The sequence below is a fragment of the Echinops telfairi genome, unplaced genomic scaffold (assembly GCF_000313985.2).
Source record: "Echinops telfairi isolate 266 unplaced genomic scaffold, ASM31398v2 ScPeMD7_70;HRSCAF=299, whole genome shotgun sequence".
Taxonomy (NCBI): Eukaryota; Metazoa; Chordata; class Mammalia; order Afrosoricida; family Tenrecidae; genus Echinops; species Echinops telfairi.
In genome coordinates, this window is record NW_022103968.1 from 10,370,921 (window position 1) to 10,386,852 (window position 15,932).

At 54.7% G+C, this 15,932-nt stretch overlaps 1 protein-coding gene across 1 annotated transcript in view; it reads left to right on the forward strand.

Annotated features, from left to right (window-relative positions):
* The first annotated feature begins 3,213 nt into the window (after nt 1–3,213).
* Nucleotides 3,214–15,932, forward strand: part of RGS10 (regulator of G protein signaling 10) — a 38,032-nt gene continuing 25,313 nt past the window's right edge. The window contains exons 1-3 of the mRNA XM_004700900.2: nt 3,214–3,267; nt 10,739–10,857; nt 12,704–12,790. Of these exons, the coding sequence (XP_004700957.1) occupies nt 3,261–3,267; nt 10,739–10,857; nt 12,704–12,790 (213 nt within the window). The 5' untranslated portion in view covers nt 3,214–3,260. The remainder of the gene's footprint in view (nt 3,268–10,738; nt 10,858–12,703; nt 12,791–15,932) is intronic.

A 15,932-nucleotide genomic window follows, 5' to 3' on the forward strand; every position in this document is an offset into this window, starting at 1 on the left:
CAGCCTAATGAACTGTGTGTGGGGAGGTTCCATTGTTAAGCACTGCAGACCGGGCTTGGATGCTTGGACCACAGGCAGGATTTCCCTAGGATTTTTAGGTTTAAAGCCTGCCCCCCAGGTGGGAAAGGTCACCACCAAGCAGTGGGTATAGGGAAGTCTAGGGAGAAAAGGTGGAGTTAGTGGGAAGCCAGGCAAGGAGGATCCTCTGGCTCTCTGCTCACATGGGCTCCTTCCCAGGCTCTGGAAGGAATTTGGTGGTGGTTATTGGAATAATTCTGAATGATTTTTTCTTCAAAGAAAAATTACATAGCCGTCAAGCTCTGCAGAGGCTGGGTCCTTGCTTTGGGTCCTGGCTTCCACCCTGCTGTCTTAAGTACCTCCTGCTTTAGCCCCCTGTCCTGCTTTTCAGCAAGGCTGCTCAGAACCGTGTCCCCTACTCCCAAGCTTCCAGACGTGGAATTCCTGATTCTCCTTTCCCAAAGAAGAGGCCCTCAAAGTGTATTCCACCAAGTGGAGGTGTGGGGAGGGTGTGTGTGTGATGAAATGCCCCTTTCTGGGCCTGACCTCAGATCCACCGAGTCTTTCTTGGGACAGAAAGGAGGGGAGTTGAGGCTGTATTTTCAGTAAGTGACCCACTCCGTTGGTTCTCACGTGCGAGGGCCTCTAAAGGGTTCTAGCCACCATCCTTGCTTCCCTATGAAGGTCCCCTGAAAAACAAACCCCAAACTCTAGACAACCTGTCAGCAGGTAGGTGCCTACCCCGGGTCTGGTGAATTTGCCCGTTAAGGGAACATTTTCAGGTTTCTTGCTGGGCTTAAATTAAGGTGCTAAAGATGACAGCTCATGGAGCAATTTGATGCCTTTTGTTGTAACCACCAGCAGCTAGGCAGCCTTGGCATTCAGGGACTGTCCCCTGAGAAACGTTGTTGTCACGGGCCTGCAGCTCCAGATGGGATGGGCAGTTGAGCGGCAGGGTCATGTCGGTGTGGTCACATACGTGCCCGGCCCAGGTCTGGAGCCAGCTCTGGACAGACAAGTGCGACCGGGTGAGACAGGTCGATGTCACACAGGAGCCTGCCTGGCATTTCCTCTGCCTCCCTCACCGACCAACAGAGTCCCTTCCCTCCGCGGTGGAGGATGGGTGCTCCGGGCTCCAGGAGCTTGCTGTTTAAACTGTGCTAAATTTACTCTCCCCTGGTGCTGTCTGCTTCCCGCAGATAGTGCTCATCAGCAGCGGCGCGGGTGGCGGTGGGGCAGGGGGCCCAAGAGCCCCTCGATAAGAGCCATCAAGAGGTGCCCCTGGGAGGGAAACAGCCCCGGCAGACTTCCGGGGACAAGTTTCCCCAGCTCTCCAGGCCTTGCCTAGCTCTTATCCTCTGCCGGGCACTCACACCAGATGGTTGCTTCCGACTCATAGTGGCCGGTAGACAGCAGATCTGACCTGTAGAGTCCCCAAGTCTGGGATCTGTCCGGAAAAGGCTGCCTGCCCCGTCTCTCCACGTGACTGCTGTGCCACCAGGCAGGCAAGGATCCCCCACCCCCCCCCTGCCAGCCTGTCTTCCCTCTACTCCCTATGCCCTCCCCTCTAAGGCACCTGGCTTCTTCTGGCTCTCGCCACCCCCAGCATGCCCTGCTCTTCCAGGCTGCAGCCCCCACCCCTTGCCACTGTCCCTCTCAGAGTCTCCCCAGGGCCCCCCAAAGGGTTGTGGTCACCTAGAAGCGGCAGGTTGGAGAACTGGACCTCAGATCCAAGTCTGGGGTGGCACGCATGATCATCCTCGGCACCCGCTGGACATTTTGTGCAACTGTGTTTGGGGGTGGGCCATGTGTGGACATTGGTGGCTCCATGGTGGAGTTCTCGCCTTCCAGCAGGAGACCCCAGTGGATTCCCAGCCAGCGCCCTCATGCTCAATCCCCGTGGCTGGCAGTAATGGGAAATGAGCCAACAGAGACCATGTGGATTAGTAGTTGGCTGTGGGACTGGCTCAGGCCTCTGTCCCACAGGGTCACCAAGAGCCATTGGGGTGGAGTTGATGTTTACCCCCTCCCCTCCCCTCCTCCCTTCATTTCCTTCTTCCTTTCTCCAGCCAAACAGACCCCAGACTCACTGCCGTCAAGTCAGTTCTGACTCCTGGAGGACCTGTAGGTCTGGTTTTCCAAGACTGTCACTCTTCACGGGAGTAGAAAGCCTCCTCTTTCTCCCGTGGAGCAGGCTGCACTGCTGGCTTTAAACTTGCGGACCTTTGATGTCATTGGAATCAATTTAGCGGCAGTTTCTGAGATCCTTGAGCTTGTAATCCAATTCGATAACAGGGTTCTCTTTGTAATGTTAATGAGCTCTGTTTTTGTAGGGTGTGCTTTCTGCCTAATCCCTTTTGAGACTCAGAAAAAGAGCGGATTGGGTAAACCAGCAAGCTGCTAAGGAAGAGAGATTACTAAAGAACTCAGGTCTACCCAACTCACCTCCGTGGAGAGGTTGCCAACTCAGAGCGACCCCACAGGACAGGGTGGACTTGCTCCCCAGGGGTTTCTGAGACTGCGATTCTTTACAGGAGTGGAGAGCCAGAATAATTCATCATCTTCCCCCAAAGCTGCTCGAGAGCTTTCCCCTGGAGCCACATGTACCTTCCTTTATCTGGAAGAAGCCTTGATGGTATTGGCTAGAGTCTGCAGCCGTCAGCTGCCCGAAAGAGGAGAACTCTAAAGATTTGATTCTATAAAGATCCACAGCTTTTGAAGCAGGTCAACCCTGTCCCGTAGGCCCACTATGAGTTGGAACACAGAGAAAATTAATTTCTATTCTTTAAAAACAAACGAGTAGACCACCACAGACATATACAAATGGGGACCAGACACTGACCTTGGTCCCACTGTGGAGCCTGCAGGGGACACGGCATTTCTTTTGCCTCCAGGCGGAGTGGGAAGGGATGCAGTCAGTTGGGCTCCTTTGGGAATGTCTGACTTTGGAGGGCCTTCATTTACACCCTCAGGCGGGCTTCTGGCCGGTTTATTTTTTCTGCCTGTGTCTAGAGAGCCAGGACTCAAAGGAGGCACCGAATAGCAGTTGGGCAGCCTTACTTCCTTCCCTCTGGTAGAGGCTGGAAACCAGTGACCATCTGCTGTTTGGTCCACTGAAAGAGGATGTTGAGGATTATTTTCCTCTGGACCCAAGGGTGTCTGAGCACCCTGCGGCCCCCTGCCTTTCTCAGACCAGGCGGCATCAAAAAAGCAGCGGTGGACCTTGTGGTGGACCCCAGAGCATGGAACGTAAGGCGGTGACCCCTGGTGAAGCAGGGCTGCGGGCAGCACCCGGGCAGATGCGGGAGAGGTACTGGTACCATGGTACCACCTTCAGAAATGTGCTCCCGGCGCTTGGTGTTGCAACCCCTGACTTCTGAGAAAAGATGCCGCTGCCCTCCCTGAGCCCTCCCTGTCCCCTGCTTTGTCTCTGGCGCTTGCTGTGAGTATGATTCTAGGGAGCCCTGGTCAAGCAATGGTTAAGTGCACGGCTGGCCCAGGGCTGAACCCCACCAGCTGCTCTGCTGCAGAAAGATGTGGCAGCCTGCTTCCGTGAAGATTCCAGCCTCGGAAACCCTGGGGGCAGTTCTACTCTGCCGGTAAGGTGGCTTTGAGTTAGAAGCAAACTGCCGGCAACAGGCTTAGGTTTTTAATTCCCCCACCCCCCAGCGCCGACCCCCCATCTCTCTTTTTCTTTTTTGCTAACTGTAGTAGTGCACCCAAATCACCCCAGCAGGGGGATTGCATGCCTGCAGGGTAGTTATTCTCAGAAGCGAGATCCTGGGGCAGATAAACACTTTGGACTATTTAGATAAGAATGTTTCCATGACCCAATTTGACTCACCAGTTGTAACAAACTGACTGCTTCCGAGTTGGGAGGATTTTAAATGTTGTCACTCGGTTTAAGATGACACCCTCGGGGTGGTGAAGGTGCTGCTGGGTTTTCACCAAGGGTGGTGGCCGTACTTCCCTTGGGACCACTCAGCAAAGCACGTCTGAAGGAGAATGTGGGGTGCAGTGGCGGGTGGTGGTGGTGGTGGGTGTATGTGTGTATAAAGGACCCCTGGTCTCGGAGCTGTTAAAGAGCCCAGGTGCGAACTGAAGGCTGACAGTTCGGAGCCAGTAGCCGCTCAGGGGTCTGCCCCCCGAAGATGAGAGCGTTAGAAACCCCGTGGACGCGCCTCGCTTGTCTTCTCCGCTTCTGTGAGTGGGAGGAGCCTCGATGCAGTGGGTTTGGTGGTGTGTGATGGGGTGGGGGAGGGTGGGCACGTAGGGGTACCTCTGAGTGTGTTACACCAAACCACTTTCAGATTTCGGCTCGACACACCTTTCTGCCATGTCCCTTTGTCCTCGAATTGTCTCATTTGTTGGCTTTAATTTTCTGTGCCCTTTGGAGAGCAGCCCTGGGGGCAGAGTAGGTTGGCAGTGAATTTGGTTTTGGATTTTGGAGATGGTTAGGGTGTACAGACCCTCCTAAGAAACCCTGGTGGCATAGTGGTTATGACTTGGGCTGCCGACCACAAGGTCAGCGGTTTGAAACCACCAGGCGCCGAGCAGTAGAAAGACGGGGCTTTCTACTCCTGCCGAGAGTTCCAGTTGTAGAAACGCACGGGGCAGTGCTCCCCGGCCCTCTAGGGTCACTGAGAGTCTGAATCCGCTGGGTGACAGTGAAGACACACTCTCCTGAGAATACGGGCTCTCCCTGTTCAGGAAGCTGGCAGTTGTGTTGTAATGCGCTGTGGAGCCCATTCAGATGTGTATCGACCCTAGGACAGAGTAGAACTGCCCCTGTGGGGTTCAGGGGTGTAAAGCTCTATGGGAGCCGATTACCTGATTTATTTATTTTTTTCCTCTCAAGGCGTGGTTGGTGGGTTGGAACTGCTGACCATTCAGTGAGCAGCCTAACCACATTACTGGACTCTAATTTGCCTTGGGGGCCATCACTTAGCATCCCCAGCAGGACCCCAGGCTCTAAGGGCTCAGCCGCCTTTCCTGGAGGGTCTCTTTTGGGGACCACGAGTTTGGAGCAGGGTTTTGTTCACTGGGCTCGGAGGTGGGTGAATGATGTGCCACGCACTGTGGCGCCACCATCCAGCTGCACAGCTGCCCCCACAGCTCCTCTGAAGCAGAAACCAGCCTGTGTGCTGGTGCCCGCTGGACGTCCCACCAAAGCCCAAGGTGACCTTTCTCGCGCGTTCACTGCCGTTTCCCCACCATGAGATCCCACCAGTGTCTTCAACGCTCATGAGGGGGAAGACGAGCAGGCCTTGGCAAAGCGACTGGCTGCAGAGGCTCGTGGGGGAAGCCTGGGCACTCTGACGCCGGGCTGCCTGGCTTGCTCAGCGGCAAGAAACTGTGCCTCCATTTCCTCCTCGGTCGAGTGGGGGTGGTATGACCCATACCAGAGGTTACTTTTGTGGAACTCGACTCACATTGTATAAAACTCTGGGAGCGGCGTCCTGTTGGCCGTCATGTAGATTCTGAATCTTCGCAACCCTGAAGGACAAAGCAAAACTGCCCTTGGCGTTCCCAAGGCTGGAATCTTCACCGAAGCAGACGGCCTCATTTCTCTGCTGAGATCAGCTGGTGGGTTTGAACAGCCGACCTTTTTGCCTCCGGGGCTCCCGGAGCAGTCAGTACCCAGCACCTGGTGCATTTATAACTATTTACAAAACCAAACCAGACTCACTGCCATTGAGTCGACGCTGACTCATGGAGGGACCCTGTGGACCGGGTGGAACTGCACCTGTGGGTTTCTGAGATGGCAACTCTTCTCAGGAGCAGAATGTCTTGTCTTTCTCCCACGGAGCGGCCAGTGGTTTTGAACTGCTGACCCTGCGGTTAGCAGCCCAACTTGTAGCCACCAGGCCTCCCAGGTTTATAAGTGCTACCTACTATGGATTACTAGTGCCTAGCAATTAAATGGGAAGAGAGACTGATTTAAAAAACAAGGATTGTCCATGAAAAACTCTGAAGATCTTAAAATGTTTTAAAGCTCCTAGGAGAGTTTTAAAAATTGTTGGTTCCTCTGACTCCACCCCCCACCTCCCACTCCCCGTTGGGGAAATGTTTAACAGTTGAACTTCATGGCAGCAAAACATCAACAGAGCGGCACGAGATGGAAACTGACAAACTGACAAACGGGATCACAGGCAATCTCGTGCCAGCCAGGGAGATCTCAAAGCAGCTAGGAAAGGAGGATTCATGCGTTTTCCACCTCTGCCCCAGACTGGCTTTCTTGCATAATCCACTTACAGAGGAAGCTTTTACCAGTGCGGAGGGAGGGGGAGCAGGGCAGGGTCTGGGTGCCCCCAGGCCCCGTGAGGGGGTGGGGGTGGCTTCCACGGGGCAGCTGGGACATCTTGGCTTTGTGTGTTCGCTTTCTTTTGTTGTTAGCTCCGAAGCAAACCGGGGAGCTGTGGAGAGAGGTGTCCGGCATTGAAAGGGGCCCTGGTGGCGTAGTGGGCGCACGTGGTCACGTCTCGGAAACCCACAGGGTTGGGTCTGTGCTGTCCTGTAAGGTCTCTAGGAATCAGAACTAACTCCATGGTGGTGAGTTTGCTTCCGTCGCTGAACTGTCTGGTGGCGTCGTGGTGACCTGTTGGGCTGCAAACCCCGGGGTCAAAATGACCAGCTGCTTCTCGGGAGAAAATGAGACGTTTTAGAGTTACAATCTTGGAAACCCACAGGGGCAGTTCTACCCTGCCTTTACAGGGTCACTCTGAGTGACCGGGAACTGACTTGATGGCCGTGAGTTTGGCTTTTGGCTCACTGAACTGCTTATTACACTTACAGTGGACGGGGCTGGCTGGGAAAGCACTCTTTCTGGATGGGTCCCGAAAGTATCCAGAGCAGGGCAAAATCTGACCCCAAATGGGGGAGGGTGATCTTCAGGTGGTGCCAGGTGAAGCCCACCTCTGCCCAGGCTCATCAGAGTAGTAAATGGTGACTTGGTTCAGAGCGAGACACCATGAAGCGAAGGGAGTTTGCAGATAACAGTCCATCTGTTAATCTCTCGATGGACGCCAATCCAGACAGCCAGACGGCTTCCTCCAACTTGAGAGACAGAAGTCTTGGGAAAATCCAAAGCAGTTTTTCTGGGGAAGGTGAAGCTATTTCTGGGATGGCAGGGTGTGAGCAGGAGAAGCCTAGAGAAAGGGCAGCTGGGGCCAAAGGTGGGCGAAAGGCTTGAGGGAGTGTTCTTTAGCCCATGCCCGAAGCCAGGAGGCTACATAACCAGACTTCTTTTTAACCCTTGGTGTACTTTTGGAGGCATTCTGGAGCTCTTCCCGGAGAGGGTCAGTGGGAAGGGCCCTTTGTCATGTGTAAAAAGATTGCAGGCATTTGGTGGAAGGAGATGGTCGTAGATGGAGCCCTGGTTTTGATGGCAGTATGCTCACTTGAGGGGCCACACCCTGATCATCCCAGGGGTTCCTTAGCTGGGTCCCCCTGGCCAGGACATCACTGCCTCCTGTGGCCCTTTGCTTCCCAGTGTGTCAAAGAAGGCGCTGGGAGAGCTTAGGGAGCAGTGAGGGCTGAGTGGGAGGATTCCCACCTTCACGCAGGAGTCCCAGCCCACACACCACCCATGTGTCCGTGCGGGCCTGCTTGTGGCTGTGAGGCTGCACAGGCCGCAGCAGGGTTCCGGTTTAAGGTGGACAAAGAAGAAAGGTCTGGTGATCCTTCGAACAATCAACCTTCGTAAACCCCATGTATCTTGGCGGTCTCACCTGCCAGGGACGATGAGGGTGGGAAGGTGTCTGTTCCATTGTGCAGGGGCCTCCATGAGGGGGCGGGGGTGGGGGGTGGGGGGGACCACAGGCCAACGTAGTTCAAATGACGCTAGCAGAGCAACTTAATGCACTCCTTCTCCCTCCTCCCTCTCCACCCCAAAATAACATGTTAAATGAGGGGAAGAGGGAGCGAATGCCTATACACACAATGAACCCAAGGCCCGTTACCCCATCACTGTGGCTACCTAAGGGTCCACCTGTCGTTTCAAGACAGTGAACAGCCTAACAGCCCGGCGTGGTGTGGATTCTTACTGAGAAGAACACCAGGCGTGTTGGAATGATTTCAGACCCAGGACAAATCCTCAAGGCCAGAGTCACCCTTGTGCGCCGGCCGGCCGGAGACAGTTGTGGGTCTGCAGACTGTTTCTGGGACAGCAACTCCTTCCGCCTGGCTGCCTTTGTTTAGTTTAAGCTGCGACCTGCCAGTGGGATGGAGGAGCCTGGCCGGTGGTGCCCGGAGTCCAGCCCAGAAGACAGAGTGAGGGAGGCGGCCAGGGAAGGAACGTTTGGCCGGTGTGTGCTCTGTGGGCAGAAGCAGCCCGTCTGGACGGAGATATCGGAGAGCAGATTTAATAGCCAGGAACTGAAGAGTTGATTCAGAGAAGTGTCCGGTCCATTTGGTGAGAGATCGGCTCCGGCGGGTTTGCTTGCCTCGCTGAGAAGGGTGGGTGTGTCCTGAGTCCTTGGTCTCCCATCTCCAGTGTGGGGAGACGACCCCCTCCACCCCTTGAATGGCATCCGCTTCATTTAGTGTGCCAGACAGCGGGCGTCTCAGGTCCAGGTGGTCCCCCCGCCTGGCTGGGATGTGGGGATCTGAGCAGGTCAGAGTTGAATGCGGGTGTTGGTCTTCAGAGAAGCCGACTTGCTGTGAAGGCACATTTTCTTATTAACAGTGTTCCCCAAAAAAGAATGTGCTTTCTGCAGCAACATCTCACATTAATAATCTATTTGTAAGACTTTCTGTTGGTCCTTTGAAAATGAGAGGGCCCATACATGTTCTGCTGGTTTCTTACTGAAAAGTGCCTCTTCTCCCAGATTCAAACTGTTCTTCATAGAAACGTGTCTCTAGCTTGGGGCTGGCGGGCGGGGTGGGGGTGTCAGAAAGGGGAGTTTGGGCTCCGGGAGGGGTCATTGTTTGAAGGAAATTTGAGGGGAGCTGGTGTGTGTGTGTTGAGTCTGCTGTGAGCCGAGGCCCCTGTTAGGTGCCTCTTTGCATCTTAGGGTACCCCGAGAGTTGGGGGGTTATCTTCATCTGACACCCAAGAACACCTTGCGTTCTGAAATTCGAAGTGGCCCTGCGGGGTTTTGAGCCCTGTGAGCCAATCCAGGGGTTAGTCTCTGACACTAGGAAAGGGCAGCTGTAGACTGAGGGGTGTCTGGGCCCCCACTTCCTCCTATAGGCAAGTAGCCAAGCTGCTCGTTGGAGTCCCCCGTCCCCTTGCACCTCTTCATTGGCCAAGAGCTTTTTAAGTGTCTTGAACAAAGGGAGAACAGTAGAGGTGCTTTCTTCTCCCATCCAGTCACGTCTCCAAAATCCACAGGGGCAGTTCCACCCTGCCCTGCCAGGTCGCTGGGGGTGATGGGAGTTGGGTAAACGGAGCATCATCCTTCACCTTCCACACCAGGGCCCTTCAGCCTTCGGATGTTAGTCTCAGAGAGTCAGTGTGGAAATCCTAGCCAGTCGAACCGGCCCAGAGGGTTTCTAGTCTGCCAACCTTTCTTTAAAAACAAAAACATTTTATTGTGAGATGGGGGAAGGTTGACTGAGCAAGTCCATTTTCCATTCAGGAGCGCAGACAGGTTTTGTTTTATCTCATTGATCGCAATCCCCACAAGGTAGCACCATTTCTCCCTCCTGTCTCCACATCCATCCTCTCTTCTTCTCTGAGCAAATGTTCTGAGCAAATGCTGCCCTTTTGATCTTAAGTGGTTGATGAGTCTAAGCAGTGTTTCCCTGCAGTGGGCGATCCTGCCCTCTGGGGAGGGGGGAGGCGCTGGAAAGACACAAGGGGCCTGAAAAAGCACTTTACACTTTATCTTGGATGATGGGCTGCTTGCATAAGATTTTAATTGCTAGGGGGGTGCTGAGTAATTCCCCCCCCCCCCGAAACGGGGGCTGCTGTGCTTTTAGTGGGTCCCAACCCACAGTGGCCCCATGTACAACACATGAAACACCACCGGGCCGGGCCGGCCGTAAGGTGGTTCTTGTTCCGGAGAGCATAGTTGCTTCCCCTGTCGGTCCAGTTTGTCTTTGGGACTGCAGGCCGAATCTATTTGTCTCCAGTGTATTGTGTGTCTCTCGAGTGTGACTGCCCCCCTTACAGATGTTCTCTAGTTTGGCTGCAAACTGAGCCATGGGGGTGAGTTCATTTCCAGACCCGAAGGGCACGAGTCTTGGGGTTCCCCCAGTCTCTGTCCAACCAGTAAGGCTGGTCTCTTTCATGCTTTTGAGTTTTGTTAGACACACATGCGCGCGCGCGCGCGCGCGCGCACGCACACACACACACACACACACACACACGGGAAATGACAAGTCTCCTTATTGCTCTGAGGAACCTTGCTGGCACTGTGAGTTAGACCTCGGGCTACTAAGGGCAAGGCCGGCAGGCTGAATCCCCCAGCGTTGCTGTGTAAGAAAGATGAGACTGCTCCCATAAAGATTGACGGCCGTGGAAACCCTGCAGTGGATTGCTGTGACTTGGCGGGAGGGGTAGGGTTTTATAGCTCTGAGCCTCGGTTTTCCCCATCTGTCAAATGGAAGGAATGGCGGTGCCACCTCCGACGTTGCTAGGAGGACCAGACGGAATGAGCTGTGCCTTGGGCCTCGAATGCTAGTGGTGGGTGATGCCCCAGGGAGCTTGCAGGTGGGTTTGTGCAGGGCGGTGTCGGGTACCAAGCACATCACCAGTCTGACCTGTCTTCCACAGACATGCACGATGGGGACAGCAGTGCCAGCAGCAGCCACCAGAACCTCAAAAGCACCACCACGTGGGCCGCCTCCCTGGAGAATCTGCTGGAAGACCCAGAAGGCGTGAAAAGATTTAGGGTTTGCCATTTTCCTTGTTGATGGGGACTGATGCAAAACACCAAGGTTGAGCTGAGTTACGGGCAGGGGATGGGTTTGTGTGTGGGGGTGGGATGTGCACCGGCCAGCTCTTAACACCGTCTGTCTGGTGGCTGGTATAGTTAGCTGCTAACCCCGAGGTCAGCAGTTTGAAACCACCAGCCACTGCAAGGGAGAAAGATGAGGCTTTCTACTCCTGTAAAGAGCTGGTTTCAGAAACCCACAGGGGAAGTTCTACCCTGGCCTATAGGGTCTCTATGAGTGGGCATTGACTCCGTGGCAGTGAGTTACAGTCTCCGAAACCCACATGGGCAGCTTTGCTCTGTCCTGTAGGGTTGATGTAAGTCAGAAGGGCCTGTGGGATCTTTGTCAGTCAGTCTGTCTGGAGAGTTCCAGCCCTGGGACTGTTTGATATGAAGGCTCGCTTGCTCCTTCTCTCACATGCACTCTTTCTCTCTCATGTTTTGAGGATTCTCGGGATGCCATCCGCTTCCCAGGAAGCGAGGCTGGATAGCAGCCGGCACAGAGGGCCAGGCCGAGAGGGAGCCGAAGGACGGCTAAACGTCCAGGCTTCCTGTCTGTAACTGTTTAGCCCAGTGGAAGCCATCCCTGGAGGGACCACATGTGAATTTCTTGAACGTCTTGAACCTACTTGTGTCCTGCCAACCTCTGTCTTTGAGCTTGGGTCAGGCCAGGATAAATAGCGGTGCCCAGGGAAGTGCTTGTGGGCAGGACGAGGGACCTTTATGGTGTCTAGAGCCAGGCTTCTGCAGACGCCTGGAGGCTTTCCCGGCATAGGAAGGGAGAGCCGCCTCCCAGCCTCTGCCCAGAGAACACATACCTTCAGCCGAAAGGCCGTTTCATCATGGAGTTTTTAAAGAAATGCTATGGTTTTTGTTTTTCCTCCTGTTAAAAAAAAGAAAAAGAAATGAGCCTTGATTTTTCAAGGAATGTGCTTTGTTTAAACACTGTCTACAGGAACTAATAGCTCTTCCGCTGTGATTTCCTTGGTAGTAATTTATTGGCCTGTTGGAAATGCTGTAATAGATTCTGATTCTTGCTTCGCTTTCACCCCGCCCAAGAAGTCAAACACACCTGGAATTCTGGCGCTAACATTAAACATACACGTTGTTTCACAGGGTGAGGCTTTTAAAAGGTGATGGAATCATGCTCACTGGCTACACTTTGCAAAATCAGTCCTCAAAGGGACACGCATTTAAGCCACAGCAACAATTAAAAAACAATTAAATTGGGATTTGGGTGAAAGTTTACAGAGCGAATGGAATTTCCATTCAATAGGTCGTGCACATTGTATTTTGTGATCTTGACGGCAGTCCTTACAATGTAGCGACCCTCTCCCGCTTCCACCCTCTGCGAACGGTTTCCTCTTGTGATTCTCTCTCATCCTGCCCTTTCGATCTCACGTGGTTGGTGGTGGTACGGAGGTGGGCCTCCCTGGAGTTACTGTTCACTGTGAAGGGGAGGAGCCCTGCTGGCATCGTGGTTACCTATGGGTCTGTCAACTGCGAGGTGAGCAGTTTTAAAGCACCAGCAGCCACTCCAAGGGAGAGAGCCGGGGCTCCCCTGAAGAGTGACAGTGTTGGAAACCCACAGGGGGTCAGTCCCCTCGGGTCGCTGTGAGTCAGCACCGACTGGACGGCCGGGTTTGGTTTGGTGTCTTGTCTGGCCAACAGGTGAGCCAGGAGGGTGAGTTCGGTGAAAGCTTGAAGGGTGTCTCAGGACCGTACGTGGTCTTGGGGACCAAGTAAGATGGTACAGTAAAGGCATCTTACTGTGTGATTCTTTTTCTCCCCCTTTTCATCCACAGGAGTTTTTAAAAAAGGAATTCAGCGAAGAAAATGTCTTGTTTTGGCTAGCGTGTGAAGATTTTAAGAAAACACAGGATAAGAAACAGGTATCGCTGCCCTTGATTTATTTGTCTGTGTGTTTGCTGTCCGTCTCCGGAGCCTCACAGCGGCCGTTCTAGTATCTTGTGGACCTGCCTGAAGAAAGCAAGTTCATGTTGGATTTGGAAGGAATGTTACCCTCCAGGCTAGAGGGAGCTTATGGTCATCAAATCATTATTTTTGAAAGAGTGGATGAGTCCATTTTTTAATGGAAGGGCTCAAGGGGACAGATGCTTCAAGGCAAAAATAGCGATTCACGTCTTCTCGAGCTTGTCACCGTGAGTCGCTCATGGATTAGTGATGAGGTGGTTTCCCCCAGAGCGGCCTCGTGGGCACTTTGCGTGCAGGAAGGCGAATGCTGAGCGGGCGTCTCAGGACAAAAGCACTCTCGTGTCAGGTGCATTGTCAGTCAGTCCTCCCTCTTTACCGAGCGGCCCGGCGCTGGCTGGCCCCTCTGTGTGGCAGTTTCTGACTGTTCCCCCATGGAGAAGCTGTCAGATTCCCATGGCTGCTGGACCCTGTGCCTCTGAAGCTGGGGTGAGATGGGGGGGAAAGCAGCTGCTACCTGAGAGTATCGACAAGCCCCAGGTCTGTGTGTGTCTAAGACGCTAGCTGGCAGCTGAAAGCCGACAGAGACCAGGGACGTGGTGTGAACAAGAGAGAATTCTGGGGTGAGGCTATAGGGTGATGGGGACTGTAGCTATTGTTTACCAAATTGGGCAGTGTCCGCCAGCTCACCTGGGTCTTCACTTGCCCACCCTCTTTCCCAGAACCCTGGGGGGAGAAGAGGCTTTCTCCCTAAGGCGTTGGCATTGGTCTCCCATCTTCAGCCTAGGGCTGCCTGTTTCATCAAGGAAGCTGGGCACTTGGATTCTTCTGTGGGCCTCTCTGGTTTGTGAATATGGGGAGTAACCCCTGGGAGCATAGTAGATGACATACGGAAACGGTGAGCAGTTCAAAACCACCAACCGCTCCATGGGAGAAAAATGAGGCTTTCTTTCTTTTAAAAAAAATCATTTTATTGGGGGCTCGTACAACTCTTATCACAATCCATCCATCCATCCATTGTATCAAGCACATTCGTACATTTGTTGAGAGATGAGGCTCTCTATCTCTGTGCAGAATCACAGTCTCGGAAACCCACAGGGACAGTTCTACCCCACGGGTCGTTGTGAGTCGGAATCGACTCGCTGGCAGGGAGGGTGTTGGAACTCGGAGCAATGTCAGCCATAGCCGCCGGCTAGCCCCATGGCAGACAGAGGGGCATGTGGCTGCCAGGTTTGAGGCTGCGTGCAGCATCACCAGCAACAGGGCGGTTGGGCCACGCTCAGAAGCTGTGTGGTGGGCGCGTAGACGCTGCGCCCCAGATGGGCAGCTGGGCCTCCTTCGACTGCCTTCCGCCCATTGGTGGACTCCCCTTAGCCTGAGGTTCCTGGTGGGCTCATCACTGGCCGTGGCTCGTGGCTTCCGCTTCCTTCTGGATCCTTCTCCTCACCTGAGCTGCCTGGAGGAGAACAACTCAGGACAAGTGTGAGAGCAGAGGGGGGACCTGTTTCCGAAAGCTAGGACGTGAGCTGCTGCCCTTGGGCAGGAGTTCTTCATCTTTGGACCCAGGATCCACATCAGTGAAGCCTTTTGCTGTGCAGCTGATAGGGAGGCCCCCGTGGCACGGATGCTGGCTGCTAACGGCAAGTTCTGAGGTTCGAGGCCACCCAGAGGCACCTCACAAGAATGACCTGGTAATCAATGTTTGACCGTTCAAAACCCTCTGGAGCCCAGTTTTACTCTGACCACTCCTGGGGTCACCATGAGTTGGAGGCCACTTGATGGCCACGGACTCGTCCAGCCTTCTGCTTCCTGCTCTTGAATCAGCGTCAGCAGGTGACCGGGTGCTCACTGCTCCGCCCCGTCCTCCGAGCTGCAGCCTCTGAAGCCACACAGGATGCCGAGGCCCAGGGAGAAGAGATGTGTCCCCTGCCCTCCCCGCCCTCCCCTTGGGCACCCGGCCCCTCCCCAGTCCCTCAGCACCAGTCCTCCAGGCTCCCGCTGGAGATGCTGCAGGGGCCAGCAGCCCACTCTCTGGGGAGCCTGCCTTTGGAGGGGAAGCGGGGGAGAAGCGGCAGGGAGTGCGGTGGGTGCAGAAATGGGAAGTGGGGGGCCGTGGGAGCAGCGGCGTGGGAGGCCCTGCGGAAGTGGCTTTCAAGCTGGACCAGCCGTGGGGAAGTGCTTCTGGAAGTGGCCAGCATGTGCAGAGGCCTGGGGAGAGAGTGAGGGGGTGGGGTTTGAGGGTCAGAGCCAGTGGGCCCAGGCCTCTGAAGGACTGCAGTGGGGTGAGGGTGGGGGTCGGGGTGAAACCTTTGGATTTGCTTCCCCGGACTGTGTTGCACCTCCCTGTTTGCGTCTCCCATGCAGAGCCACGAGGGTCAGACACCAGTTTCCTCCCACCCCAACAACTCTCTTTCCCCTCGGCCACTATCTAGCCAGTGCCCAGCTCACGGCGAGCCTGGGCAGAGCAGAACACGAAGCATTGCCCAGTCCTGCACCACCTCATGTTTGGTTGCACGTGGGACTGGTCGGACCCATCAAGTTTTCAGTTGGTTGGTTTTTGGAAAGAGGTTGCCAGGCCTTTTTTCCTAGTCTGTCAGCTCTGCTGAATGCCACCCAGCACCATGGTGACAGCCAGGTGGAGCCTGTGCGTGAGGGGCATGGCCGGGCCTCTGACCTGGGCCTCGAGGCCAGAAGGCGAGACCTTTGCCCCTCAGTCAACGGTGCTCACCAGCTTCTAGCACCTGTGCCGTTTGCTTCTTGTTCTCTGCATTGCCCTTCCTCCACCACCTTGGCTCCAGGAGGCTGGAGTCTCTTGTCTGTCTGCCCCCAGCCATGGCCCTGCCAACACGTGCTCAGTTCCTTCTGTGGACAGATGCGTCCTCAGTGCTACCCTGACCAAGTGCTGGATCTGACTTCCCTGCATACCTTGGGGTGCAGCTACGCCTTCCAGTCCTTTCTGTTAGGGTTCCCAAAGAGAACACCTGGGGACAGGTGTTAGTGGAACACCTGGGTGTCCGGTTACGTGCCCTGATCTGTGCCCGGCGTATGGAACAGTCTGGGCACTGCGTCCACAGGAGGGAGGCCAAGACTTTGACTGACGGG